The sequence below is a fragment of the Elephas maximus genome, chromosome 15 (genome assembly GCF_024166365.1).
Source record: "Elephas maximus indicus isolate mEleMax1 chromosome 15, mEleMax1 primary haplotype, whole genome shotgun sequence".
Classification (NCBI taxonomy): Eukaryota; Metazoa; Chordata; class Mammalia; order Proboscidea; family Elephantidae; genus Elephas; species Elephas maximus.
Window position 1 is genome coordinate 32686892 of NC_064833.1, and position 27785 is coordinate 32714676.

At 41.3% G+C, this 27785-nt stretch overlaps 1 protein-coding gene across 3 annotated transcripts in view; it reads left to right on the forward strand.

Annotated features, from left to right (window-relative positions):
* The window catches only part of SYBU (syntabulin), a 125743-nt gene extending 106634 nt beyond the window's left edge, over positions 1 to 19109 (forward strand). For 2 of the 3 annotated variants that reach the window (XM_049853973.1, XM_049853974.1), the window contains exons 5-8: positions 4713 to 4815; positions 10904 to 11107; positions 13578 to 13727; positions 17284 to 19109. In XM_049853973.1, coding sequence (XP_049709930.1) covers positions 4713 to 4815; positions 10904 to 11107; positions 13578 to 13727; positions 17284 to 18388 — 1562 coding nt within the window. In that variant the 3' untranslated portion in view covers positions 18389 to 19109. Of the gene's footprint in view, positions 1 to 4147; positions 4334 to 4712; positions 4816 to 10903; positions 11108 to 13577; positions 13728 to 17283 lie in introns of those variants that run through there. The other variant, XM_049853975.1, reaches the window with a different exon arrangement.
* The last annotated feature ends 8676 nt before the right edge of the window (positions 19110 to 27785 follow it).

The window sequence follows — 27785 nt, forward strand, 5'->3', positions numbered from 1 at the left end:
TTGAGTTTATTTGTCTTTGATTTTCACTGTTATTTTCCCATAAGCAATTTTATTTTTATGTACTTGAATTTATCGACAGAAAATTATTCACTTCGAAATACTTCAAATTTGAAGTTCTTTTTTGCTTTCAAGTGTTTACCTATATGTTTTTAAGTATATGGCAGCTCTGTTAACTGGATATCAATCAGAATGAAGAGAAATCCTTTCCGAAACTATAATATACATGGAAATGATAGCTACAGTTTTTTAGGAAGGCTTCTGTTCTGGGAAGCAACAAGACCTGTATATATATCTTCAATAAATTTATTGATCTTTCGATCAAATCTACCCTTCCCAGGATAAACACCTATAGGGGATTCAGGAAAGTACTTCGCAAAAACTAAAACAAAAACCCTCTTTAGGCTTCTGTGAAGGGCACTTCTGAGATCCCTAGTTTAGACCCCCAAACTTTTGACAGCTAAGAGTCGATTCTACTGAATGCACTTTAGAGTAACTTCTTCTAATAGGGTCTTCTATGGTTACATGTGTGTTCCCTACTCCGGCTGCCCCTTAGTAGCTTTGCCTGGCTTCAGTGAAAATGGCTTTTCTTCTCACTAAAAAAGAGACGTTTAAATAAAAGATCTCCATATGGGGAGTGGGAAGAAAGGAGTGAAAGGATTTTTTTTCTCTTTTTTTAATTTGCTACTTATCCTTGAAATGAGGTTATAGGTGGTCCATTTGAATGACTTTGATAGCTTTGCAGTGACAAAGGATAAAGGGGGGTTTGGGGTTACTTAAACCAGGGAGTTAAAAAAAAAAAAAGTTAGAATGGCTTAATTGAGCTCCACAGGCTGCAGGATTGCTCTGCTCTCAGACTCCTGAGAATCCAGGCAGAGCTTTGTGATGTTTTCATGGATGAGGACTTCACAGTGTCCCGAAAAAAAACAGAAATCATAGCATCCTAAGAGACCAGATTCCAAGCAGTGTTTTGAACAAATAAGTCTATCAGTTTTTGCAGATATTCTTTTTGTTTCCACTTTTTATTCCTTCTTTAATTCCTTGGGCTTAACGTAACATGCACAAAATGCTTATTACCCTAACATTATGAATAAAAGTAACACTATCTCTCGAGAGTCCAGCAGAAGGTATTTACCAAACAGAAAACCACCAGAACTTCTGGAGACCAACAAACATAGCTTTTTAAAAAATATATATATATATTTTATTGTGTTTTTGGTGAATGTTTACACAGGAAATTAGGTTCTTATTTAACAATTTCTGTACATATTGTCCATTGACATTGGTTACATTCTTCACTATATATTAGCATTTTCATTATTTCCATTTTGGTTGTTCTGTTTCCATTTATCCAGCTTCCCTGACTCAGAGTCTGAGTTTTTAGATTGTGTATAATTTTGGAGCCCTCATGGTGAAGTGGTTAAGAGCTTGGCTGTTAACCAAAAGGTTGGCAGTTCGAATTCACCAGCTGCTCCTTGGAAACCCTATGGGCCAGTTCTACTTGTCCTATAGGGTCGCTATGAGGTAGAATTGACTCAAGGGCAACATGTCTAGTTTTTTTTATGATTTTAGTAACCTAAGAAGCATTGAACTACAGCACCCACGGTATCCTACTGCATATACTCCTGAAGGGAAGTAAATAAGAGTGCCTCTGCTTCTTTGTGTCTTGTTGCCAACTAATGGATAAATGGAGGGTTTTCAGGTCTCCAGTCTTCCTTTTAGTTATTTTGCTTAGTGAATGGGGAGAGTACATCAGATGATGTATTAAAATAGGCTTTATCTGTACTTAAAAAGGAGGGAATTGATCAAACTGGAAATATGTTTTTTAAAATCATAAACTGAAATAGAGTAGTATATACATTTTTTTGTCTTTGAGTCCTGGTGGCACAGTGGTTAGGAGCCGAGGCTGCTAACCAAAAGGTCAGCAGTTCGAATCCACTAGCCACTCCTTGAAAACCCTATGGTACAATTCTACTACGTCCTATTGGGTTGCTATGAGTTGGAGTTGACTCGACAGCACCAAGTGTTTTTTTTTTATACATTTTTTTACTATCATATTACTAAAATTAGGAAGGAGCCTTGGTGGTGCAACGATTGAGCACTCGGCTGCTAATCAAAAGGTTGGTGGTTCGAACCCACCCTGTGCCTCTGCAGGAGAAAGACCTGGCGACCTGCTGCCATAAAGATTACAGCCTAGGAAACCCTATGGGGCAGTTCTCTGCCATGGGGTTGCTATGAGTCAAAACTGACTCAGCAGCACCTAACAACAGCAACATTACTAAAATAGTGCAGGATGTGGCTGCTGGGTCACCTGAACGATTCTTCTGATTTCTTTCAGATATGGAGAAGATAAGGTAGGAAAGTACTGGAATGAGGTGACCTTAGACCTTGCAAATACATGACCATATTTAATTCCAGTAGAAATAAAATGTAGAACAAACTTGTCCCTTTCGTTCAGAGTACATAATTACCACAGATCAAAGGCATCATGAAGTAACAATGGCTTTTGAGCAATTGTCTGTTCCTGTTCTAGAATTTTTTTGTGTGCAGAGAAATTATAGTTGATGGTTTTTTGTGTAGAATGGAAACTGGGTATTTCAGAGTAATAATTTTACAGTAGAAAATATCTTAAACCTGTCTGTACCCACAGGATCTATTTTTGAAAATTGTCCACCTTTATCATTTAATAACCAACTTGATCATTTACTAGTGGACAAACCTGGCTGAGTTCTACTCCTAGGAAAAGCATGTTGTTAGATAGCACTACATACCATGAAGCCTCGAGAGTGTAAAATATCACAGTTTAGCCAATGTATTACTCACGGAGCTTCTAGGAGCTTGTTATGTCATTATACAAAGTCTAAAATCTAGACAGAACAGCTGGTCTCAATCCTAATAAATTGCCACCTTAATATTCCCAGAATTCTACTGTGAGCTAAAAGTCACTGCTGTAATCCTTACTAAGGGGTCATTCTTGATCTCTTTCCCAGAAGAGTTGGACTTTGTGAGAGGTGTCCCTGAAGTTCTAGAAACCAGGGAAGGGATTTTTCCCTCTCAGCCTTACAATTGGCTACCTTTCCCCTCTTGGAAATTTAATAAAATTCTTCAGTCAGAGGAATCCAACTGAATTGTCTGGCGACAGTTTCTACCTGTGGCTCACCTTGGCCTGTTAGGATGATGGTAGCATATCATTTGTTCAGTACCTTTCCTGTTCCCTGCTTCTTCCCACTGCCTTCTTCCTGAGGTCACACAGCCTGATGTCATAGAAGTAGCATGGGAATTTGGCCCTGGATGGGGCTCATCACTTATAAGCCTTGGACAAATCAGCTTCATTTTCCTCAGAAGTAGAATAGTGAGATTAATGCTTAACAAAGATTTTGAGATAAAATGATACAAAGGATAGTGTATTTAGTACATCTAGTACAGTTCTTAGGTTATAATAGGCACTCAGTAACCTAAAACCAAACCTATTGCCGTCGAATCGATTCTGACCCATAGTGACCCTATAGAACTGCCCTATAGAGTTTCCAAGGAATGCCTGGTGGATTCAAACTCCTGACCTTTTGGTTAGCAGCCGAACTCTTAACCACTAAGCCACCAGGCACTCAGTAAGTAGGTGTATTATCATTACTCACTGCTTGTTATAAACTTAGGGATTTAGGTTATTCATATTTTTTCTCAGCTCAAATAAAATCACATATCCAGATTTATTTTCCAAACGCAAGTAGAATTTCATCACTTTAAAAAAAAAAACAAACTTTTTTTCCTCCTTCCCATTGTTCTGTCTTGCCTCTTCCATTCTCCTTGCTTGCTTCTCCAGGGAATTCAGGAGGATATTTCTATTATTGCTATTTCAGAATTACGTTTTTTTGTTGTTGTTGTAGTTAGAATGAATTTTTATTAGTTATTCCACCACACAGCTTGTTTCTATTAAAACTATACACTCAACTCTAATCTACTCAAACTTTAATATGATCTTTGTAAACTTGTAAACAGTCCTTCCTCAATTCCACATCAAACTAAATCACGAATTTCCATATAATTCACAAGCCCCATTGCAGTCACCGTAAACTTTTTTCATTATGATTGGAAATGCTGAATTGCTGCTTTTTGCTAAGGCTCTGATCATAATAGAAAAACCGAAGCCTGCAGTCCGAGAAAGTCAGTTATCAGATAGTGCCAGTTCAAGCAGTTATCTGGAGCCTGGGCGTTGTTTCTGGCCTGCTTATACTTCGTCGACCGTCTCTGGAACTAACGTGCCAGATTCCGGCGTGCCTAGCTGACGACAAAAGCCCAGAAATAAACTCTCTCAGAAAAACTACTTTCGGACTGATAAGTATGCTTTTCCTTTTGCTTTAAGTTTGGGCCAAAACGCAGATGTTGAATGTAAGCCAGACACACAGAGAGGTGGGCATTTCTTGGTGCACTGGCGATAGCCAGCTGGAACACTGGCACCTTTATGACAGCAGCTTTACTGTGCTTCTGAGCCATGTGTGTGAAACGATGCCCTTGTGCTTGTGCCTTCTCTTCTCTGCTTTGAGGAAAACACTGAAAGCCTGGAAGCTCTGGAACCCTGCCACTTGCTGAGTAAGAGTGTGCAAACGCAGGGAGCCAGGAACCTTGGGAGGCAGGCGTGCTGCCCACTGCGGGGAACTGGCCAGCGCGTTCTCAGGTTTCGATTCCTTCAAGCTTCTCTCTCCCCTGTTGTTTTTCAGGCAGTGAAGCCGACTTCAGCTCCTCAAGCAGCACGGGCAGCATTTCCGCTCCTGAGGTCCATATGTCTGCTGCGGGAAACAAGCGGTCCTCTTTTTCACGCAAGTAGGCACTGTCCCCAGCTCTCTAATTATTAAGACTCTACACAGGTGACTTACCTGTACCTTGTGCTTCTATAGGACCACCTGGATCACTGTTCACTCATATTTATTATTATTCAGTGAGTTTTTTTTTTTTTAATGGTTTGAAATTGCTACTTTTCCCTACCTTGCCTCCTGTGGTCACATAGCTCAGCATGCGTTTGTCCACCCACGGCTATCTCCCATCCAGTCCTTGGCTCTGTGTCCTCTCATCCTTCTCTTCTGTCCTCACCACCTGTGTACTCACCTGAGTATTAAGCCACTAGTCTCCCATCTCCCACCTGCACTTCGTGACTCTGTCCTCACAGCTGTGAAGCCTCTGACTTGACCCTTTCTTTCCTCTAACTGGACTTTTGCTTTTTATGTTTGTGAAGGCAGCATTGTGACCCCCTGACTGCTCCCAAAATTCACGTGGGTAAGGAAAGAAAAAGAATGTAAATTTCGTAGACATGGCTGACCACACTACAAGTGGCTATAGAGAAAAATAGTTAAGTGTGTGGACCCTGGAGTCAAGCTGCCTTGGTTTGAATCACAGTCCTGAGCAATTTGCATAACTTCTCTATGCCTCAGTTTCTCCCTCTGTAAAATGGGGGCTATAACCATACCCACCTCATAGGGTTTATTGTTAGAATTAAATGAGTTGATACACATAGAGTGCCTGGTCAATGCTTGGTGCATAAAGTAAGCATCAAAAAGATCTGTCGCTGGTAGTATTGGATTGGAGGAGAGGACTGTGGAAGATGAGAGGCACTGGTCATATTTACTGAGAAAGGTTGTGAGCCTCAGGATCGTTTCCTCACCACCAGTGACTTCATTCATTCATTCAACAAGTGTTTATTGAGCAACTACTATGCGGCAGGTTTTGGAGATCTGACAGTACACAGAACTCCATGGAAATGATATTCATTCTAATATGACACGAAAGACAATATGTAAATAACAACTGCTTTGAATTTAAAAAGAAAAAGCAGAGTAGGGATATAGAGAATGATGGAACGTGTGATAGATTTCAGATGGGCCGGTCTCAGGAGATGTCTGCAAGGAGGTGAGTGCTGAGCAGAACCTGGAGTGAGACACAAGAACACCTGGGGAAGATTTGTCTTCTGACCTTGGACAAGTCACTTGACTGTCATGGACCTCAATGTCCAAATCTGTAAAAAGTGGGTTTGGATTACCTGACCTTTAAGGCCCCTTCCTGGAGGAACACTGTTTAGTCTCTAAAAGCTTATGTTTCCAGGACTCAGCAAAAAAATATTTCCTATTTCCCTGGGGTGAGCAAAAGTTTTGGTTGATGTGTATAAAGGGCCTTGAGACCCCTGATGCAGTTTTGTTATTCAAAACAAAGCTGGGGCCAGACAAACCTGTAACAAAAGAATGAAGTCCACAGTGAAAATACAATGATTCTATCCCCAGGTACGCTCTATTTTGGAAATAAAGTGCCTCTGGGACCACAGGGTATGAATATCAACATTTTCTGTATAAATAAGAGATGTGGCTTGCTCTAAGAATTCGCCACTTGTTTAACTCATTCAGTAAATCAGCACATACCATGGTCTGAGGTGTCACAGAATATAGAAGGAGACAGAAAAAAGGATGAGCTGTAGAAGAAGCCAGTTTTATTAAGCATTTCAAAGATATTTGGGTTTGTGGTTAAATTCCAAGGTACTGTCAGTAATACTGAGCGACTTTGAGAAAATATTCTAGTCTGGAATTCATAGTTTCTTCAAGATCAAAAATGGATATATTAAACATAAAATAGCTAAGTATAATTCTGTGCAAATCAGATATATGCTTATGCTAGAAAAAAAATTTTTTTATTATAACCAAGCAATAATAGATCATAAAGGTTTAACAAAAAATTAATAGATAAAAAATTGAAATTGGCAGTGTTCTGTATCCATTATCCTCACCTTTTTCTAACCTCAGCACAGAGCACCATCAGCTGACTTCAGTTATGGAATATCTCAGGGATTTCGCCTAATCTTTGTGTCCTACAGGACCATGTATGGAGAACCCCTTCTCTATATAGGCCGGGTATCATGCCAAACTCTGTAGTAGCCTGTGCTCCTTTTAATTGACTGATTTCTCTTGTGGTGAATGAATTTTCTCAGTGGAGAACAAGCTCCCGGCAGTAAGGCTGGTGGAAACATTTGACGGAAGGGTGGGAGAGATGAGGGACAAGTGGAATTGGTGAGAATATATTTGACAGGTGATTAAAAAAAAAAAAATCGTTTCATTTTATGGAAGGTCAAATCTGATGATATTCATGAGGAATTCTCATCCCTCAGGCAAAATCCTAACTTGTCAGAGGCAGATAGAAGTGAGAAAAAACACTGAGGACTTGGAGTCAGGCAGACCTGGGCTTAAGGTCGTCATTGTTTATAGGTGTATGATTCCAAGTTTTCTGTTCGGAAAACGGGATAATAACGTCACCTGCCTCACCACATTAAATGAGCTGATATATGTGAGTACTTAACACAGCGCCCAAAACTTATTAAAAGGGTTGATAAATAGTTGTTTTTGTTAGTAGTGGTAATAGAGGTAATGATGATGATGACAAGGAAGAGGACGATGATGATGACAACAGTAAGGTTACCTGAAGGAACAGGCAGTGGGTGGGGAATAGAAATTCACATGCACCTCTTGTGGGTTTTCCTTCTTCACTTCTCCCTTTCTGTTACAGTTCAGTTGCTGTATTCAGGGCCGCAGGAAGGTTGCAGGGTCAGCAGAATCCCATCTGCTCTCTGTGGACTGCATTCTTCCTGTCCCCCAGACCAAGAGATTGAGGTGGGCTGAGAAGGTTGGCATCAGGCTTGCCTGTTCACAGCCAGGACAAACATGGAATCTCAGCTCCTCCTTTGAAAATGTTTTTCATCATCATCCATGATAAGTTTGTACCCATACATGTTAGCACTTGGACTAAATTAAATGAAAGAAACAAGTGATATTTTTAAACATGTAATTTCTTTTTTCAAAGTTAGCTCTTACACAGTAAAATAATGTGTTTCCTGAAATATATGGGAAAACTTGACGGTACTTTAGGTAATGTTTTATAGCTTGGAGAGTCTTGCTTTAGTCTGTATAGCAAATGAGTTCTTACAAAATGCCCATCGTGCGTGTCACCAGTCAGATATCTGTTTATGAGCCCAAAGCATATGTGGTATTAGGTGACCTAGGAGACATTTCTGTAAAGTTAAAAGACCTGGATTTGGATCCCAGCTCACCTGTGTACTCTTGGACCAATTTGTCGTCCCAGAGACCCAGTTACATCATGTATAAAAGGGAGCTAATAATTGTGTCCGTCTTACAGGGCAATGGTCAAAATTAAATGAAACAATGTTCATAAAGCACCTAGAGCAAGGCAAGGTTCACAGAAAGCCCTCAGTGAAGATTAGCTTGAAATCGAATTGCCCAAGCCAGAATTAGGAATAGCTCTTTACTTTCTCTCCTAACTTGTAATGGGTAATCCTCCATTTTTCCCATAGTCACATTAAGAAATAAACTGGCTGGTGCCAGACATACAAGTTAAACATGGAGATGAAAATTCAAATCAGAGCCCATGTTCCTTTCAGTTACTCATGCAGTCCTCCCCACCCCTGGGCCGCTGAAGTTGGTTTGTCAGAAAGCCATCAGCCCATCTGTTCCATATAAAGTGTCCCCTTCTCACAAAAAAGAGGGGGAGCCCATTTGGATGACTTCAAAAGGAAAGAACTATTAACTTTAGAATTTGGTGATATTTCATTTATGTGTGATTTGTTGGGTTGACAGCTAGTCAAAATTGTATTTGGTGTCGAATAAGTAATTATGGTTTTGGAGCTGAGTTTGCCCACACGCACACACTCATATTTACATAGGCACACATTTCTTATTGAGATGTGTCAGTCGGATACAGCTGTAATTAAAATTGCAGGGAGGATTGTTAAAAGCAGTACTGCTATCCCAAAGGTACCTGTTTCTTTTTTTTTTTTTTTTTGTAATATTATCAAGTAATGTTCCTGGCACGGGACTGTTATCCTGCTTAAGTAATTTCAACATTCTCCAGATTGTTCCTTATATGAGTGGGTGTCAAGTCTCTGGAAGTAGATTAACAGGGAAGTCCAAATAGGTTTATCCTGTAATAATATCCTACAGCTGAATTGCCTTTAACAGCTTATTGACTCTACTCACTTGCATTCTTTCATTTGATTTTCACATCAGCGCTGTGAGGACGGCAGGAAAGGTTATTATATATCCCCATATAGATGGGGAAATTAAGTGGCTTACTTGCCCAGGTTCCCAGTAAGTGGCAGCACCAGCTCTCAAACCCAGTTTATTCATTCAGTAGTCATTTAGCAAGTGCTTTCCATGTGAATAGCTGGTCCTGGTCCTGATAAATTGCCACCCTAATCTTCCCAGATTCTTCTGTGAGTTAGGAGTCACTGCTGTAATCTGTACTAATGGGTCATTCTTTTATTTCTTTCCCAGAAAAGGCTGGGAATCCTGACTGGTGCAAATGGTTAACATGTGTGGCCACTAACTGAAAGGTGGGAGGTTCGAGTCTACCCAGAGGAGCTTTGGGAGAAAGGCCTGGAGATCTACTTATGAAAAAACAGCCACTGAAAACCCTATGGAGCACAGTTCTACTCTGACACACATGGGGTCACCATGAGTGGGAATCAACTCAACAGCAACTAATTTTTGGTTCCGTGTACCAGGAAGTAATGGGGATGGAAAAGAGAAGACTAGGTTCCTGCCCTCAAGGATGCCCTAGTCTGAGTAGAAAGACAATCAAGAATGCATGTGATAGAGTGGGATAAATTTCCTCATGAAAGTTTGGTTACAGTACTAGGGAGAACCAAGAAGAGGCACCTAAGCCAGCCTAGGGCAGGAAGAATGCAGAGAAGGCTACTTGGAGTAGGTTACCATCAGTCTCGAAGCAGCATGTAACCAGCCTGATAGGGAGTGGGAGGAGAACCTTGTAGGCAGAGGAAATTATAAGTTCAAAAACATAAAGGTGATCGAGAGCGTGGATCCTTCAGGAAACTAAGTCATTTGGAATGTTGGAGTACAGTAGGAAGAGGGAGGATGGGTGAAAAAATGGTGTTTAATGGCTTGGGTGGGATTGGACCTTATGAACCACGTTAAGGAGTCTGTTTTTATTCTGGAGGCAGTGGGAGCCATTGGATGGCTTTGAGGAGGGCAATGATGTTCACATTCCATTTTGAAAGGGCACTCCAGCCACAAAGTCAGCCTCCTTGATGGAGGGGCAATGCAAGAGGCAGGGGAACTAGAAGGGCCTGTTATACAGCATTTCAGTAGTTAAATAATGAGGGTTGTATTAAATCATTGGGGGTGTAAAGAAAAGAAAAGAAAAATTAGGTGGTCAAAATTACAGACCTGTTACACTTATGTAGCCTGTTTGACCTGTTTTCTCCTCCTCTTTGGGTAATCCCTTTCTCCTCTATCTTCCAAAGGAGCTGCCCTAATCTTCTTACCCGATATGAGCCAAACACAAATATCTTTAAGCTGGAACAGGTGCATTGGAACAAAAACTACACCTTCAAAATGAACCTAAACCAAATCAGTGTTTTACGTTATTGTGTTCTTAGCAAGCCAAACCAAAAACCAAACCCAGTGCTGTTGAATCGATTCTGACTCATAGCAACCCTGTAGGACAGAGCAGAACTGCCCCATAGAGTTTCCAAGGAGCACCTGGTGGATTTGAACTGCCGACCCTTTGATTAGCAGCCATAGCACTTAACCACTATGCCACCAGGGTTTCCTCTTAGCAAGCAGTTGGGTTTAATTCAGAAACAGCTTTGCTGGAGGGAATTATCTGAAAGAACAACAGAGAGGTTGCTTGTGCTAATGCTAATAATGCAAGGGGAGAAAATGTTGGGGAGGTGGGAAGAAGGCTGCTCATGAGGGGGACAGTTTGCACTAATAATGACAGCCCTTTCTAGGCTATAAATTGGGTTTTCTTAGTAATAACTAGCTTTAAGGAGGAGTAAAACATCAGCATTTGAGCATCTCTAGCCCCAAGGATCTTAGCATTTTTTATGCTTTTCTCCCAGTCGAGGTCCCCATGGGCGGAACAGTGGAGCATCATCACACAAACCTGTCAATAGCCCACCATCCCCACGGGAAAAGGACCTTCTGTCCATGCTGTGCCGGAACCAGCTGAGTCCCATTAACGTCCATTCCAGTTACGCACCTTCTTCCCCGAGTAGTAGCAACTCCGGCTCCTACAAAGGAAGTGACTGCAGCCCAATCATGAGGTGAGTCTTGTTTCACTTCTAATTCATGATCCCGTTCACCATCTAATTCATGGCTCTTAGTTTTCCCTACTTGGTGAGATTTTCTTTAAAAAAAAAAAAGTTATTCAACTCTTGCTAACTCTGTATTACGTGCCTTGCTCTGCAGTAAGACACTTCTCTTTTCCTTTCCCACACTCAAACGATCCTACAAGGGCTGCTGTGGAAAGAGCACAAACCACAATCTCTAACAAGTTATGGTAGTCCAGGTGGTCACTGATTGTTGCTGCTGTTGTTGTTGTTAGGTGCTGTGGAGTCTGTTCCAACTCACAGCGACCCTAGAGGAAAGAGGAGAACTGCCCCATACAGTTTCCAAGGGGTGGCTGGTGGATTTGAACTGCTGACCTTTTGGTTTGCAGCCAAGCTCTTAACCACTGTGCCACCAGGGCTCCCAGTTACTGACTAGGGAGGAAAAGTGGTAAAGTGGCAGGAGGAAAGTCCTACTCATTTTCCCTCAGAACAGGGAAGAATCGTTCATGTGTGTGTTCATTCATTCATCCAAACACAGAATACGTACTGATGTGCCAGAGTCCCTGCGTGGTGCAAACCTTGGCTGCTACCTGCAAGGTTAGGGTTCAAGTCCTCCCAGGGGTGCCTTGGAAGAAAGACCTGGTGATCTACTTCCGAAAAACCAGCCATTGAAAACCCTATGGAGCACAGTTCTACTCTGACACCCATGGGGCCACCATGAGTCAGAATCAACTTGATGGCAACTGTTTTTTTGTTTGTTTGTTTACCATGATGTATGAGTACTGTATTAAACACTGGGAATATAACACTGAACGACAGAGAAGGTCCCTGTGCTTACCATCCAGAGGAGAAAGACATTAGCCATCTAATGACAAAAACAAATTAAGATTATTCTGCAATTACCATAAGATTGTGTAAAAGGGGCAGGGGAGGTATTTCAACTCAGTCAGAAGGAATCCCTGCCTCCCTGAGGAAATGAATTAAATTAAGAGTTGAAGGTTAAACAAGGAGTTGATTAGTCCCAGGGGGATGAAGAGGCTTACAGATGGAAGAAAGGAACCACACACCCGAAGGGGTCACGACAGGAGGACTAGGGGTTGGGGAGCTGGACCTGGACACAGCCCATGTTGGATGGAGCACAAGCACAGAGGAGCAGGGCCAGTGCAGTGGACTGGATTGGCTCCAGAGTCAGGGAGAAGCTGCCAGCCCTCCCGCAGTCTTCTAGAAGTCCTGTTCTCACTAGCCAGCCCTCTTACGCAGGGATGCCCAGGCTTGGCGGTCCTGAGAGGGGCCGAGATTCCACATAGGGATGTTTTGTAGAGCACTGGCTGCTTCTCTCACAAAACACACACTGGCGAGAGGGGACTAGCCATGTTCCCTTTAGAATAAGGAAACTTTCAGCTTCTACCAAATCAGCATACTCACCAGGGGACTGATTTCAGAACAATTTGAATTCAGCTCATAACAATCAGGATCCCTTGGCAGTGGCACACTGGGGGAAAGTTAGGTCATCTCTCTCTCTTCCCTCTCCCCGCCTTCTGCTCATTGTCCTTTTAATATAATAGCATGCATGTTGCTCTGAACAGACATCACAAGACTGTGGACAACTATGCATTATTTTCTATGAGATCATTTCTAAACCATAGGAAAACCTCCCTCTCCTCTGCCTCCCTTCCACAAACATACACCCCACTCAGTCTTCCAAGTAATTAACAGTTTTAAGTTTGGCAGGTATAGTTAAGTCCACATTCTGAAGTGAAGGCACTACTCATTGTGGCTTAAGACCCCAACATACAGCTGCCATCCCTTCTTAAGCTGGTAGCTGTGTGTTCCTTTGCTTTTTTTTTTTTTTTTTTATGTGTTTTAGGTGAAGGTCTGCACAGCAGTTTAGTATCCCATCCAACAATTTCCACACAAGCTGTTGAGTGACATTGGTTACATTCTTCACAATGTGTGAATATTTTCATTATTTACATTCTGGTTGTTCTGTTTTATTCATCTAGTTTCTCTTCCCCCTTAGAGTCTCATCTTTGTTTTAAAGTAATTGTTGACTGTTTGGCTCCATATAGATGATTTTTTAAAGAAGCACAGTACTTACAGGTGATATTCATTATTTTGTGAGCCAATCTGTTGTTTAGTTAAAAGGTGATCACTGGGGTTAGTTTCAGTTCAAGGTTTAAAGAGTATCTCAGGGCATAGTCTCAGGCAGTCCTCCAGTCATAATCAGTTCAGTAAGTCTGGTTGTCTTTTTTGTTTTGGTTTGTTTTTTTAGGAATTTTAGGTTCTGTTTCACATTTTTCTCCCGTTCTGTTAGGGTCTGTCTACTGTGGCCCTGATTACACCAGTCAGTAGTGGTAGCCGGGCACCATCTAGTTCTGGTTTCAGGGTGGATGAGGGTTCCTTTGCTTTTTGTAATAAAGGACATAGGACATAAAGTAACATTTCATTACTTGGGTTGCTTCAGGAGATCTGGAAGGTACATGTCTTGTGGTGAAAATCATGGTGTCAAACCCCCAAATCCAGAGCAGTATTTGACTCCTCTGCAGCAGAAAGAGGTCACGGTGAGACATCTCAAGACCAAGCTTAAGGAATCCGAGCGCCGGCTTCATGAAAGGTGAGTCTGCATTAATTGCATAGAGGTGGTTTGGGATAATGCATTTTTTCATAAAATGAAATATAGACCTAAACTATAGAAAAATAGGAAAGAAGAAAAATGGTTGTGTTTAATTGTTGCCAAAATTTTTAAATCAGTCTCTCAAATGAGCCGTTTCAGAACTGTGTGTGATTTAGCTGTTCCACTGTTCATTTAGAGGGAACCCTCCACTTTTTCTGGGCGTGTACAGCTTTGGCTGGGTGTGTGTATGTGACTATTTTTAAATGGCAGAAACACTTACAGGAACAATCTGGCACTTACAATAGAATGGCCTACAAATTCTGTTATTGTTAGATGCTTTTGAGTCAGTTCCAACTCATAGCGACCCTATGAACAACAGAAGGAAACACTGTCCAGTCCTGCACCATCCTCACAACCCATTGCTATGTTTGAGCCCATTGTTGCTGCCACTGTGTCAGTCCATCTTGTTGAGGATCTTCCTCTTTTTTGCTGACCCTGTACTTTACCAAGCATGATGTCCTTCTTCAGGGACTGTTCCCTCGTGATAACATGTCCAAAGTACATGAGACAAAGTCTTGCCATCATTGCTTCTGTGAGCATTCTGGCTATACTTCTTCCAAGACAGATTTCTTCATTCTTCTGGCAGCCCATATTCTTCGCCAATAACATAACTCAAAGGCATTGATCCTTCTTTGGGCTTGCTTATTGTCCAGTTTTTGCATACATATGAGGTAACTGAAAAGAACATTGCTTGGGTCAGGTGCATCTTAGTTTTCAAAGTGACATTTGTGCTTTTCAACACTTTAACGAGGTCTTTTGCAGCAAATGTGTCCAATGCAGTACATCACTTGATTCATGATTGCCGCTTCCGTGGCTGTTGATCGTGGATCCAAGTAAAATGATATCCTTGACAACTTCAGTATTTTCTTCATTTATCATGATGTCGCTTATTGGTCTAGTCGTGAGGATTTTTGTTTTCTTTATGTTGAGGCATAATCCATATTGAAGGCTGTAGTCTTTGATCTTCATCAGGAAGTGCTTCAAGTCTTCTTCACATTCAGCAAGAAAACCTGTGTCACCTGCATATCGCAGGTTGTTAATGAGTGTTCCTCCAGTCCTGATGCCACGTTCTTCATATGGTCCAGCTTCTCGTATTATTTGCTCAGCATACAGATTGAATAAGTATGGTGAAAGGATACTACCCTGATACACACCTTTCCTGATTTTAAACCACGCAGTATCCGCTTGTTCTGTTCGAATGACTGCTTCTTGGTCTCTGTACAGGTTCCATATGAGTGGGCCCCTATTAAGCCCTGATTCCCTCTGTGGGTGTGGATGGCTGTGTGCATTGTTATCCTGCAACTATTTCTGTGTGGAGGGAAGGAGTTTGTTATTCTTGGCCAAGTGTTAAGGTGAAAAAAAAAAAAAAAAAACTCCGTCCATGCCTGTGAGGCCTATATCTCAGAGAAGGACTTTGACATCTTGGGATAGGCCAGTTTTTTCCTCCTTGGTGCTTTTCCCTAGACTTTTTGGGACAGACTCACAGAGCTTGTTTAGGTAGCTGTGAGCACCTTACGGTGAGGGCAGGGTTTGCACTGTCTGGGAACCTAGGGGTCTGATTCAGCACACCTGATCAGCCGGTTGTCCTCTGTTCCCATGAGGATAGTCAAAGACTCAGTGACTTTAGTTGAGAAAACCTTGGACAGATAAGGGTAGGGAATGTGAGGAGGGGCATCCTTCCTCTTCCAAATTAATTTGGTTCCTCACCTGCCTGAAGTAGACTTGAGAACAAAATTTACCTCTGGAGTGAGTCGGATTCCCGTTTCTGAAAGTATCTGGTTTATGATTTGAGGTAACCACATGAGCTGTCATGAGAGGGATGTATGGAGAAGCAGTGAAACGTGAGGAAATATTGAAGCCTGGACTTAAGAAAGCAATACTAACAGCAACAAATGATTACCCTAACTACCTGTACTTCATATTTACCGACAATATGAGGATATATATTTACATTGATTATGAAGAAATTATATTACACGTAAGAAAGAATTTCTCAACAAAGATCTTGTGAAGGATCTAAAAATTGGATGGATTTTCCTCAGTTTAGGCTGGATTTAAGGTCATCTTACCTGAGAGGAGATAGAATAAGCAATTTTCATAATGTCCTTGCAACATATAGCATTTTTTATGATTAAAAAATATTTTTAAATTAACATCAGAATAAGATCAGACTATTTTGCAAGTCTAAAAAATATGTCCCTGATAGGTAATTAAAAGCAAAATGGATTTTCCTTCCATAAACTATTATGAACATTATGAAAGATTAGGCTGTGGAAATAATAGCAGGTTAAGAGACTCTAATGTATTCTGATAACAAAATTTCAGGTATTAAGTAGTGAATAGAGATGGCATTTGTAGAGTACTTTGGTTTTTTTTTTTAGTGTAATGCCTGACATATAGTAAACCAAAAAAAAAACCTGTTGCCTCTGAGTTAGTTCCAACTCATAGTGAACCTATAGTACAGAGTGGAACTACCCCATAGAGTTTCCAAGGAGCAGCTAGTGGATTCGAACTGCCAACCTTTTGGTTAGCAGCCGAGCTCTTAGCAACTATGCCACCAGGCCTCTGGCAAATAGTAAGCACTCAAAAAAAAAAAAAGGGTCTCAAACACTAGCAAGAGGCTGTCTAAGATACATCAATTGGCCTCAACCCACCTGGAGCAAAGGAGAATGAAGAACACCAAAGACACAAAGTAAATATGAGCCTAAGAGACAGAAAGGGCCACATAAACCACAGACTACATCAGCCTGAGACCAGAAGAACTAGATGGTGCCTGACTACAATTGATGACTGCCCTGACAGGGAACACAACAGAGAATCCCTGATGGAGCAGGAGAACAGTGGGATACGGACCTCAAATTCTCTTAAAAAGACCAGACTTAATGGTCTGACTGAGACGAGAGGAACCCTGGAGGTCCTGGTCTCCGGACCTTCTGTTAGCCCAAGACTGGAACCATTCCCGAAACCAACTCTTGAGACGGATTGGACTGGACTATAAGACAGAAAATGATACTGGTGAGGAGTGAGCTTCTTGGCTCAAGTAGACACATGAGAGGATGTGGACAGCTCCTGTCTGGAAGCGAGATGAGAAGGCAGAGGAGGACAGGAGCTGGTTGAATGGACACAGGGAATACAGGGTGGAGAGGAGAAGTGTGTTGTCTCATTAGGGGGAAAATAGCTAGGATTACATAGCAAGTTATATATAAGTTTTTGTATGAGAGACTGACTTGATTTGTAAACTTTCACTTAAAGCACAATAAATTAAAAAAAAACCAATAGTGGAGATTTTGATTCTGATTACTATTATTATTTTGGCTCTTTTACAATTGAGGGAGGGAGTTCATGGCTAACACCTGCCAAAGAAAAAAAATTTCAAAACTGATCCAACCTCTGTGTTTCAAATGGAAGAACATGGGCTCTTGGCTGTGCGTCAGGATTGCTTGCTGCCTGTTTCAAAGTTGACATTTTCTTTAACCCGCTTGTGTTCCCACTTTAGGGAAAGTGAAATTGTGGAGCTCAAGTCCCAGCTGGCCCGTATGAGAGAAGACTGGATTGAAGAGGAGTGCCACCGGGTGGAGGCCCAGTTAGCACTCAAGGAAGCCAGGAAAGAGATTGAACAACTCAAACAGGTCATTGAAACTATGAGGAGCAGCTTGGCTGATAAAGATAAAGGCATCCAGAAGTATTTTGTGGACATAAATATCCAAAACAAAAAGTTGGAGTCTCTCCTTCAGAGCATGGAGATGGCACACAATGGTTCTCTGAGGGATGAACTGTGTCTAGACTTTCCATGTGATTCCCCAGTAAAAAGCTTCACCCTAAACACCTCTTTTGACAAGATGGCAGACGGGCTGTCCCTGGAAGAGCAGGTCATAGAGGAAGGGGCTGACAGCGAGCTGCTGGTGGGAGATAGTATGGCTGATGGCACAGATTTGTTCGATGAGATGGTGACAGCCACTACCACAGAGTCTGGCGACCTGGCCCTTCTTCATTCCACCCCTGGAGCAAAGGTCTTTGAGATCCTCCCCATTGAGGTGGGTCAGGAAGAGGGCAGTGTGGTGGTGGAGCAGGCTGTCCAGACCGACGTGGTGCCATTCACCCCTGCAGTCTCTGAGCTCATTCAGAGCCTGCTCAAGCTCCAGGACCCATGTTCCTCGAGCTCAGCATCCCTTGATGAGTCTGGGGCTGAGCAGACAGAAAGCTCCCCAGAGGCCATCTCTGCCTTAGTGATTGATTTAACTCCAAGAAATCCAAACTCAGCCATCCTTTTGTCTCCTGTGGAGACGCCATACAACAAAGTGGAGGCAGAAGCTCATGAAAACCACCTCATGAAAGAGCTAGATTTTGCAGCCTACACAGAGGAAAGGTTGGACGGCATCATCCCGTTATCTCGGGGGGATGTGGTGAAGCAGTACTGGAGCAGCAGTTTCCTGGTAGATCTCCTGGCCGTGGCTGCCCCCGTGGTCCCCACCATTTTGTGGGCATTCAGTACTCAGAGGGGGGGAACAGATCCTGTCTACAACATTGGAGCCTTGCTCCGGGGCTGCTGTGTGGTTGCCCTCCATTCACTCCGCCGTACCGCCTTTCATATCAAAACCTAACTAGAAGTTGTTAGCGTGCCAATTTGTCCCGTGTGACATTGTGCCAGGTGGAGAAATAGCAGGTCAATCTGTGGCGGTCTCTCTTCTGTCGTTTTGCTCCTCGGTATTTGATTTGCACTATGTTTAGCTGAAACCTGTTCACTGTTTAAAACCAGAGGTATCTTCAAAGACATGGAGATCTGGTTCAAGTAAATGTCCCACCAGTGTGGTGTAGAAAGCATGCTCATGACCCTGCCATGTTGTCTGAGGTACCTGTTCTTATCCCAGTGGTACAGGAAAACACAAATTTTGCACTTTCAAGACAGCTTCTGTAAGGCTGGCATGTTATCTCCTTGCTTTGCTTTATGCCGTTTTAAAACGTGTAATCATTCCAGCATTCCAATGGTCTTGTGCATAGCAGGGGACTGTAACCAAAAATAAAAACGTATTTGTGTAATTGGTTTGAAGAAGTCTGGAGTAGCTCTTTAGTGTCTTACTTGGGGTTGTTAAGGTTTGAGTGCAGTTTTTTTTGTTTTTTGGTTTTTTTTTTACTAAATGTAGTTCCAAGGTCTTAAATGCTTGTTTGTTCTTAAACCTGTTGATGAAATTGTATGTAAGTTTACAATGTATTAACTTATTTTTTGCTTACTATATATAGTGTTTTATCGCAAGTTGTTTGTAACCACACATTTAAGCATGACAAAATAAAGATTAGTGTTCCCATTTAAATAAATGCTTTCCCCTCCCCCATAAGATCATGTCTGTGATTTTACTTTCATATAGGACAAGAAAGACTAAATGGACAGATCCTTTCATCTTTATCAATAGGGAATCAGTAAAATGGAATTAGCATAAGAAATGAGAAAGAGGGAAAAATAATTCTGAAAGAAAGGTGAGGATTTCCTACCCTGTCTTTAACAAAACTTCATTTCTGCATAAAAATAAAAATAGATTTGATCATTTGTTTGTACTTTTAAATTACCCATGCATTTCTTCATGCATAAGCATGTATTGAGTACGTTCAGGAAAGTTGGGTTAATTTTTTTAGAAACAGGTTAGGTATGCAGTAGAGGGAGGCTATGTGACTGTGTCAAGATCATTCTCTTGGGCAGAATGGGCATGGAAGCTATGTTGGAGTGTGTTGAAGAGTGAATGGAAGGGAGAAAGTAAAAATCAGTGTATACAGCTTTCGGTTTTTTAAGTTTTACTGTGAAAGGGAGTAGAGAAGTGAGTGATAGTTATACGGGGATATGAGGTCAAGGTTCTTTTGTTTTTTGTTTTGTTTTTCCCTAACATTGAGATAAATCATATTTTTATGCTTTTGCAAATAACGCAATAAAGAAAAATAAATTGATGGCTGTATTCGCTTCTTAGGGCTGGCATAATAAAGTACCACAAATTTGGTGGCTTATAAGAACAAAAATTTATTGTCTCACAGTTCTGGAGGCTAAACCCAAAAAAACTCGTTGCCATCAAGTCAATTCCGACTCATAGCAACCCTACAGGACAGAGTAGATAGGGCAGAGTAGAATTGCCCCATAGGGTTTCCTAGGCTGTAAATCTTTGGAAGCAAACTGCCACATCTTTCTTCTACAGAGTAGCTGATGGATTCAAACCACCAACCTCTTGGCTAGCAGCCGAACACTTTAACCACTGTTTCACCAGGGCTCCAATTCTAGAGGCAAAGATCCCCCAATATCAGGGTATCGGCCTTGTTGATTCCTTCTAAGGGCTTTGAGGAATAGTCTGTTTCGTTCCTCTCTTCGTAGCTTCTGTTGATGACCAGCAATCCTTGACATGCGTTGGCTAGTAGATCCTTCCAATCTCTGCTTTTGCCTTCCCTCTGTATCTGTCCATGTGTCTCTTCTCTTTTATAAGGATACCACTCATATTGGATTAGGACCCACCCTATCAGTATGATATTGATATTTTATGCTAACTGATATTTTCAAAAGCCCGATTTCCAAACAAGGTCACATTCACAGATTTTGTGTGTTAAGATGTCAACATAATTGGGGTGGGGGGGTGGGGACAATCCATAACAACAACATAGGAGAGAACGGGGCAATTGAAGAAGGGAAGTCGTTGAGAAGAGGAGAAGCCATAGGATCCAGGGCATGAGGATGTATGTGTGAAGAGAGGTGATTTGCCTTTGGTAGAACGTTTCTTCTTTGGGAAACCACACGTGCACTTACACAGCACACACTGTGCAGCTCTGGTCATCAGTAAAGGGATTTGGCCGAAGTGGAAGGGAGACTATTTCTGGAGGTGAATACTTGGAAGTGTCACCACACACTGCACCATAGTGACTCAGGTTCCTTCCTATAGTTCAGCTCTATACCAATACCTAGACGCTAGTATCTTCCTTAAAGTCTTTTCTTGTGTTTATTTTTCGTTATTGCTAAATTAAAGCATTTTTCACTTTAAGAAAAATTAAGAGCTTATTTTGGGTATCCACTTGTTGCTACAGAAATGAATATAACCCACACAAACTCAGCACCGGTCTTCATCCATTCAAGCTGGATGGCAACATGCACCCCCGTGAGAAAGAATTCTCTTTGAAACAAAAACACTTCTGTTGATCATCAGATTGGAAGCTGATCACAAATGGCAAATTGCTTTGTTGTCTTAATGTTCCATATCCTTCTTTACGTAAATCAAAACATTCAAACAAAGCAATCTACTTGAGACAAATTTTGGATGCCGCATATCCTATGCACACTGGAACAAAATTGCACAAAGGTAAAAGAGGAGATCTTGGAGCAGTTATTGCTTACTTTTTCGTTCTTCTTAGTCGTCTTCTTCCCTCCTCCTTCTCCTTCTTCAGGGTTTCAACATGTAGGCTATGGAAAATCACTGCTTTGATTCTGAACAAAATCTCTCACAAATGAGTCCCTTGGAGTACATAAAAGATGGAACATAGCTCGCCTTTCGGAAGCCCAAGGCGTTGGCTGGTTTTGTGGACAGGATGAACTGATCCTGTAGAAAGAAGTGTCTCAAAGTTGTTTTCACCAATGTGGATGCCTGTGATGTACAAACGGGCAGGAAAATGAAAAACAAAAGAACAATTCCACTCTATTGAACAAGTTGCTGTCCTATCAAAGCACATGTTAAACATTTCCTACAGTTATGTGTGCAAACATTCCAATTTACAAGAAAAGATTTTTTTCCCAAAGGGATATGCTGACCTTTCTGAGTTGAGCTGCTCAGAAAGGCGGCGGCGGGGGGGGGGGGGGGGGCGGGGAGCGGGGGGAGGATTGCAATCTGCTTAGATGCCAAGCATTTCTGACATTTGCGGCAGGAGAAAAAGGAAATCTGTGATTTGCATTTATCAGAGGCATTGCCTAAGTATTGGCTGGGTCTGATATGTTTTTCTCTTGAGGGTTTTTCATTTTAAATATTTTGGGGTAGCTTCTGACTTCCATTTTGGGTCAGTGCTAACTGTTACAAAATTCAAATATTTCCATTCTTGCCAGGCAAAATGTACACAATTAAGCAATGACCTGGAAAATTAAAAAAATAGGTTATAACAGTTGAATCTTGAAAAAATGTCAACAACTCCCAATTGGCCAGAACAACAACAAAATTAGAGTCCAAATAGAATAAAACAGGTTTATATCAGGTAATTACTTAAAAAAATCACTGGAAGACATACTCTGCTGTGACTACTGATTCACCTACTATCACAATGATTGTGATAAATAATGGTTCTAACAATAATTCTGAAGAATATTACAATTCAAAGAAAGCTTAACCACTACTCAGAAGAGTTTGTATTAAAAGACTGGAATATGTCAGCAGTACTTGAGTTTCTAATAGGATACATGAAAAACAATATATAAAACACATAAAAATGACTTTTTGGTGTAGGAGCACTAGGCCCAGAGTACGTCCATTTTTCTCCCTCTTGCTCCCTGCTGTGGTCTTGGTAATACCTCAGAGAACAGCTTAAAAACAATTTCACTATATACCAGCTTCTTTAAATACTGCCAGTTCATGTAAGTTCTCACGTATGGTAAACTCACTGCCATTGAGTCAATTCTGACTCACAGCAACCCTACAGGACAGAGTAGAGCTATCCCATAGGGTTTCCAAGGTTGTAATCTTTACGGAAGCAGACTGCCACATCTTTCTCCCCAGGAGCGGCTAGTGGGTTCAAATTGCTGACTTTTTGGTCAACAGCCGAGCACTTAACCTCTGTACCATCAGGGCAGCCCATTCGTGTATAGTAACTCTCAATTAATTGAAATAGTACTCTGGCTGATGCCAGAACACAGGGCTTTGAACCAGTTCTTTTCTGCTCTGAACCCCTGTTGAGAATTTGCATTTCCACCCCAGATGTGCTGAATCAGAATCAACATTCTTCATAAGAGAATCACCGAGAGTTTGTTAAAATGTAGATTCTGATTCAGTACATCTGGGGTGGAACGAATGCACCAGTTTGAAGCTCTGCAGAAAAATTAGTCCTTTTAACTGTCCTAAACAAATTACTGCTTAATGGAGTTGCTTTCTAATCCTTTCTCACAAAATTTTGTTTGCCAGTGCTCTGATGGTTTAATAGTAAGAGGACTCTTCTCTCTCACTCTAAGAACAGAGGCCATATAAGCCTCCGGGATTTGGGACTGTGGTGACATAAAATGGTGTGAAAACACGCAGTCCAAGCTCCCCTTGTCAATGATCATGAAGGTGGGCACCAGTGTCCTGCTTGTTTGTAGCAGGAGTTAGACCCCATGGTGATCTCATCTGATCCACCTTCAGTAATATTTTCTCTCTCATTCCCTGAAAGTGTCATTTCTGATGAAAGCTATTTTGAGTCACTTTGAAAGAAACTAAATTTTTTTCCACTCTTGAGCTTTAGTGAAAGAGCCCTGGTGCAGTGGTTAAAGCGATTGGCTGCTAATGAACAGGTCGGCGGTTCAAACCCACCAGCCACTTGGCGGGAGAAAGATGTGGCAGTCTACTTTTGTAAAGATTTACAGCCTTGGAAACTCTATGGGGCAGTACTACTCGGTCCTATATGGTTGCTGAGTCAGGATCGACTTGACAGCAGTGGGTTTGGTTTGGTTTTTTAGAGCTCTAGTGTATTGAAATATGAAAACCATTAGCAACTGCAATATTTTTCTAATTTGATAGTGCAGTAAGAACCTCCCTCCCCTTCGTTGCAATAAAAATAGCTCAGTGTTTGAAATGGTTTGCCAATCTCATGTTCTACAGTAAACAATAGGTGCTGGCATTTTAAACTGACCTTTAATTCTTCTGAACCAGCACATTATTTCTGGCTTGTTGGTTGTATAGAGAAAATTAAAGACTAAAGCAGTCTTAATAATTTTTACATCTTCCAAAAGCAGTATATGGCAAAAAGCCTTAAAAGTGATCATCCACGTACTATCTCACTCCATAAGGCCTCTTTCTAATCAAGACAGATTAGGCAATTATGAGGTTCAGATGTACTGCAGAGCCTCAAGAACACAAAGCACTTGCAATTTTTGTGTACTTTAAACTTAAAAGAGACAAGTTAAATATATAGAACCCTATGCACATCTTACTTCACTTAGCACTACAATAAAATACTGAGTCATATATTGAAAAGTTTATTTGAGAAGCCAATATCTGATGATGCTGTAATTTTTCTCCATGTAATAGGTATGCACGGCTTTTGCTGAGAAACAGTCAACAGGTTTAGAAAATGCACTGCTATATAAATTAAGAAATCAAATTAAGGTTTGAGGATTTTAAGAAATGAAACTGATTATGGATAGTAGTTAATATGATAATGAGCCAAAATTGGCCTAAGAATAAAAAACCGTAACAATTCCTCCCAATATACCACTGACTCAGAGTATGTACTTTGAATTTTTTATACATGGAGATGATTTTTTTCTGTGCCATCCACTCTTCCACCCAGTTCCTAAAAACACACGTTAATAACTGGTCAGGATCAGGGGCATGTTTGTAGCAGGAAAGGTCTCTGGGTACAAAAGTTACTTACTGGGGAGGCAGGGCCAAAATGGTGGAGTAGTCAGACACTTTCTGTGGTCCCTCTTACAACAAAGACCCGAAGAAAACAAGTGAATTGATTATATATGACAATCTCCAAGCCCTGCACATCAAAGGCAAAGTTGAGGAATTGGACTGAGCGGCAGGGGAGGGAGAGATGGTTCAGATGCAGCGAGGAGCTGCCAGACCTGACCTGGCCGGCACCGGCAAGCTGCAGGCTAGATTGGCAGGTATGCGTGGTGAGGCAAGCAGTGGTGGTCGGGATGCATTGTCCATGTTGGGAGAGACCAAGCAGCAAAGAGTCTGCTCAACCCTCCAGAACCACTGAGAAGAGGTGCTTAATTGGCAAAAGGTAAGTACATGCATTTAACTTACTGCGTGGCTCAAAAAACACCCCCTTTGGGGAGAACCTCTCTCCCATTTACCTACCCCCTCCCTGCTCAGCACTGGTCTAGGTCAGGCTTCAGCTTCAGCGATTGCTGCACCCCTTGGGCTGCTCTGAGCCATAATCCCAGCTTGGGAGAGGGAACAAATTAACAAACAGGAAAAAAATAATTTGCCAGCTCTCCTAAGCCAAGAACTCAGGGAAAGCACAGCCCCTTTGCCTAGCACAGGCATAAGAGGTCCACAGACTTTGAATGCCTTTCACCCGTGCATAGACCTGCATGGGCTTATTTCAACAGTGTTGGCCCTCATTAGCACAACAGGGTATATACCTGAAGCTTATTTTCAACAATATCTGCTATAAGGGGGAGTGGCAGATTCATGACATTTGACACCGCCCTGCCCATTAAGCAGGGACCTCATTTTTTTTTTTTTTCCACCTACCCACATCAGGGGCCAGAGGACTAGAGGTTCCACACACGCCACCAAGCCACCAGAAACAGGGACCCAAGAATAAGTGGTACAGGGATAGTTCAACATTAGAAAAGCAATCAATGTAATCCATCACATAAATAAAACAAGATAAGAACCACATGATCTTATCAATTGATGCAGAAAAGACATTTGACAAAGTCCAACACCAATTCATGATAAAAACCCTTAGCAAAATAGGAGTAGAAGGGAAATTTCTCAACATTAATAAAGGGCATTTATACAAAGCCAACAGCCAACATCCTAAATGGAGAGAGTCCCCTTGAGGTCGGGAACCAGACAAGGATGTCCTTTATCACCACTCGTATTCAACATTGAGCTGGAGTTCCTAGCCAGAGAAATTAGGCTAGAAAAAGAAATAAGGGGCATCCATACTGGTAAGGAAGAAGTAAAAATAGCCCTATTTGCAGATGACATACACAGGAAATCCCAAAGAAACCACAAGAAAATTACTGGAACTAATAGAAGATTTCAGCAAATTATCAGGATACAAGATAAACATACAAAAGTCAATTGGATTCCTCTACACCAACAAAAAGAACATCGAAGAGGAAATCACCAAACCAACACCATTTATAATAGGCCTCGAGAAGATAAAATACTTAGGAATAAATCTAACCAGAGATGCAAAAAAACTTATACAAAGAAAACTACAAGACACTACCACGAAAAACCAAGAGACCTACGTAAGTGGAAAAACATACCTTGCTCATGGATAGAAAGATTCGACGTTGTGAAAACATCAATTCTATCCAAAGCAATCTATAGATACAATGCAATCCCAATCCAAATTCCAACTGCATTTTTTAATGAGATTGAGAAACTAATCACCAACTTCATATGGAAAGGGAAAAGCTCCCGGATAAGTAAAGCATTACTGAAGAACAACAAAGTGGGAGGCCTCACACTACCTGATTTTAGAACCTATTATACCACCACAGTAGTCAAAACAGCTTGGTACTGGTACAACAACAGATACATAGACCAATGGAACAGAATTGAGGATCCAGACGTAAATTCATCCACCTATGAGCAGCTGATATTTGACAAAGGACCAAAGTCTGTTAAAAGAAGAAAAGACAGTCTCTTCAACAAATGGTGCTGGCATAACTGGATATCCATCTGCAAAAAAATGAAACAAGACCCATACCTCACACCATGCACAAAAACTAACTCAAAATGGCTCAAAGGCCTAAATATGAACTCTACAATGATAAAGATCATGGAAGAGGAAATAGGGACAACACTAGGAGCCCTAATATATGGTATAAACAGAATGTAAAATATTACTAACACTGCACAAACACCAGAAGAGAAACTAGATAACTGGGAGCTCCTAAAAATCAAACACTCAGGCTCATCAAAAGACTTCACCGAAAGAGTAAAAAGACAACCTGAGGCTGGGAAAAAAATTTTGGCTACAACATATCCGAGCAGGGTCTAATCTCTAAAATCTGTAAGATATTGCAAGTTTTCAAACACAAAAAGACAATAACCACAATAAATTAAAAAATGGGTGAAGGATATGATCAGGCACTTCACCAAAGATGACATTCAGGTGGTTAACAGATACATGAGGAAATGCTCATTAGAGAAATGCAAATCAAAACTACAGTGAGATACCATCTCACCCCAACAAGGCTAGCATTAATCCAAAAAAAGCAAAATAATAAATGTTGGAGAGACTGTAGAGAGACTGGAACACTTATAAACTGCTGGTGGGAATGCAAAATAGTACAATCATTTTGGAAAACAATCTGGTGTTTCTTTAAAAAGCTAGAAATAGAAGTACCATAGGATCCAGCAATCCTACTCCTTGGAATATATCCTAGAGAAATAAGAGCCGTCACATGAATGGATACATGCACACCCTCGTTCACTGCAGCACTGTTCACAATAGCAAAAAGATGGAAACAACCTAAGTGCCCCTCAATGGATGAATGGATAAATTATGGTATATTCACACAGTGGAATACTATGCAACGATAAAGAACAACGATGAATCTGCAAAACGTCTCATAACATGGATGAATCTGGAAGGTATTATGCTGAGTGAAATCAGTCAGTTGCAAAAGGACAAATATTGTAGCAAACCACTATTATAAGAACTCAAGAAAAGGTTTAAACACAGAAGAAAACATTCTTTGATGGTTACGAAGGTGGGGAGAGAGGAAAAGGGGCATTCACCAACTACATAAAAAAACCCAAACCTGTTGCCGTTGAGTCGATTCCGACTCATAGTGACCCTACAGAACAGAGCAGAACTGCCCAATAGGGTTTCCAAGGAGCACCTGGTGGATTTCAACTGCTGACCTTCTGGTTAGCAGCCATAGCTCTTAACCACTACACCACCAAGGTTTCCACTAATTAGATGGTAGACAAGAATTGTCTTAGGTGATGGGAAGGACAACACACAATATAGGGGAAGTCAGCACAACTGGACTAAACCAAAAGCTAAGAAGTTTCCTGAATAAAACCAAATACTTCAAGGGACAGAGTAGCAGGGGTAGGGGTCTGGGGACCATGATTTCAGGGGACATCTAGG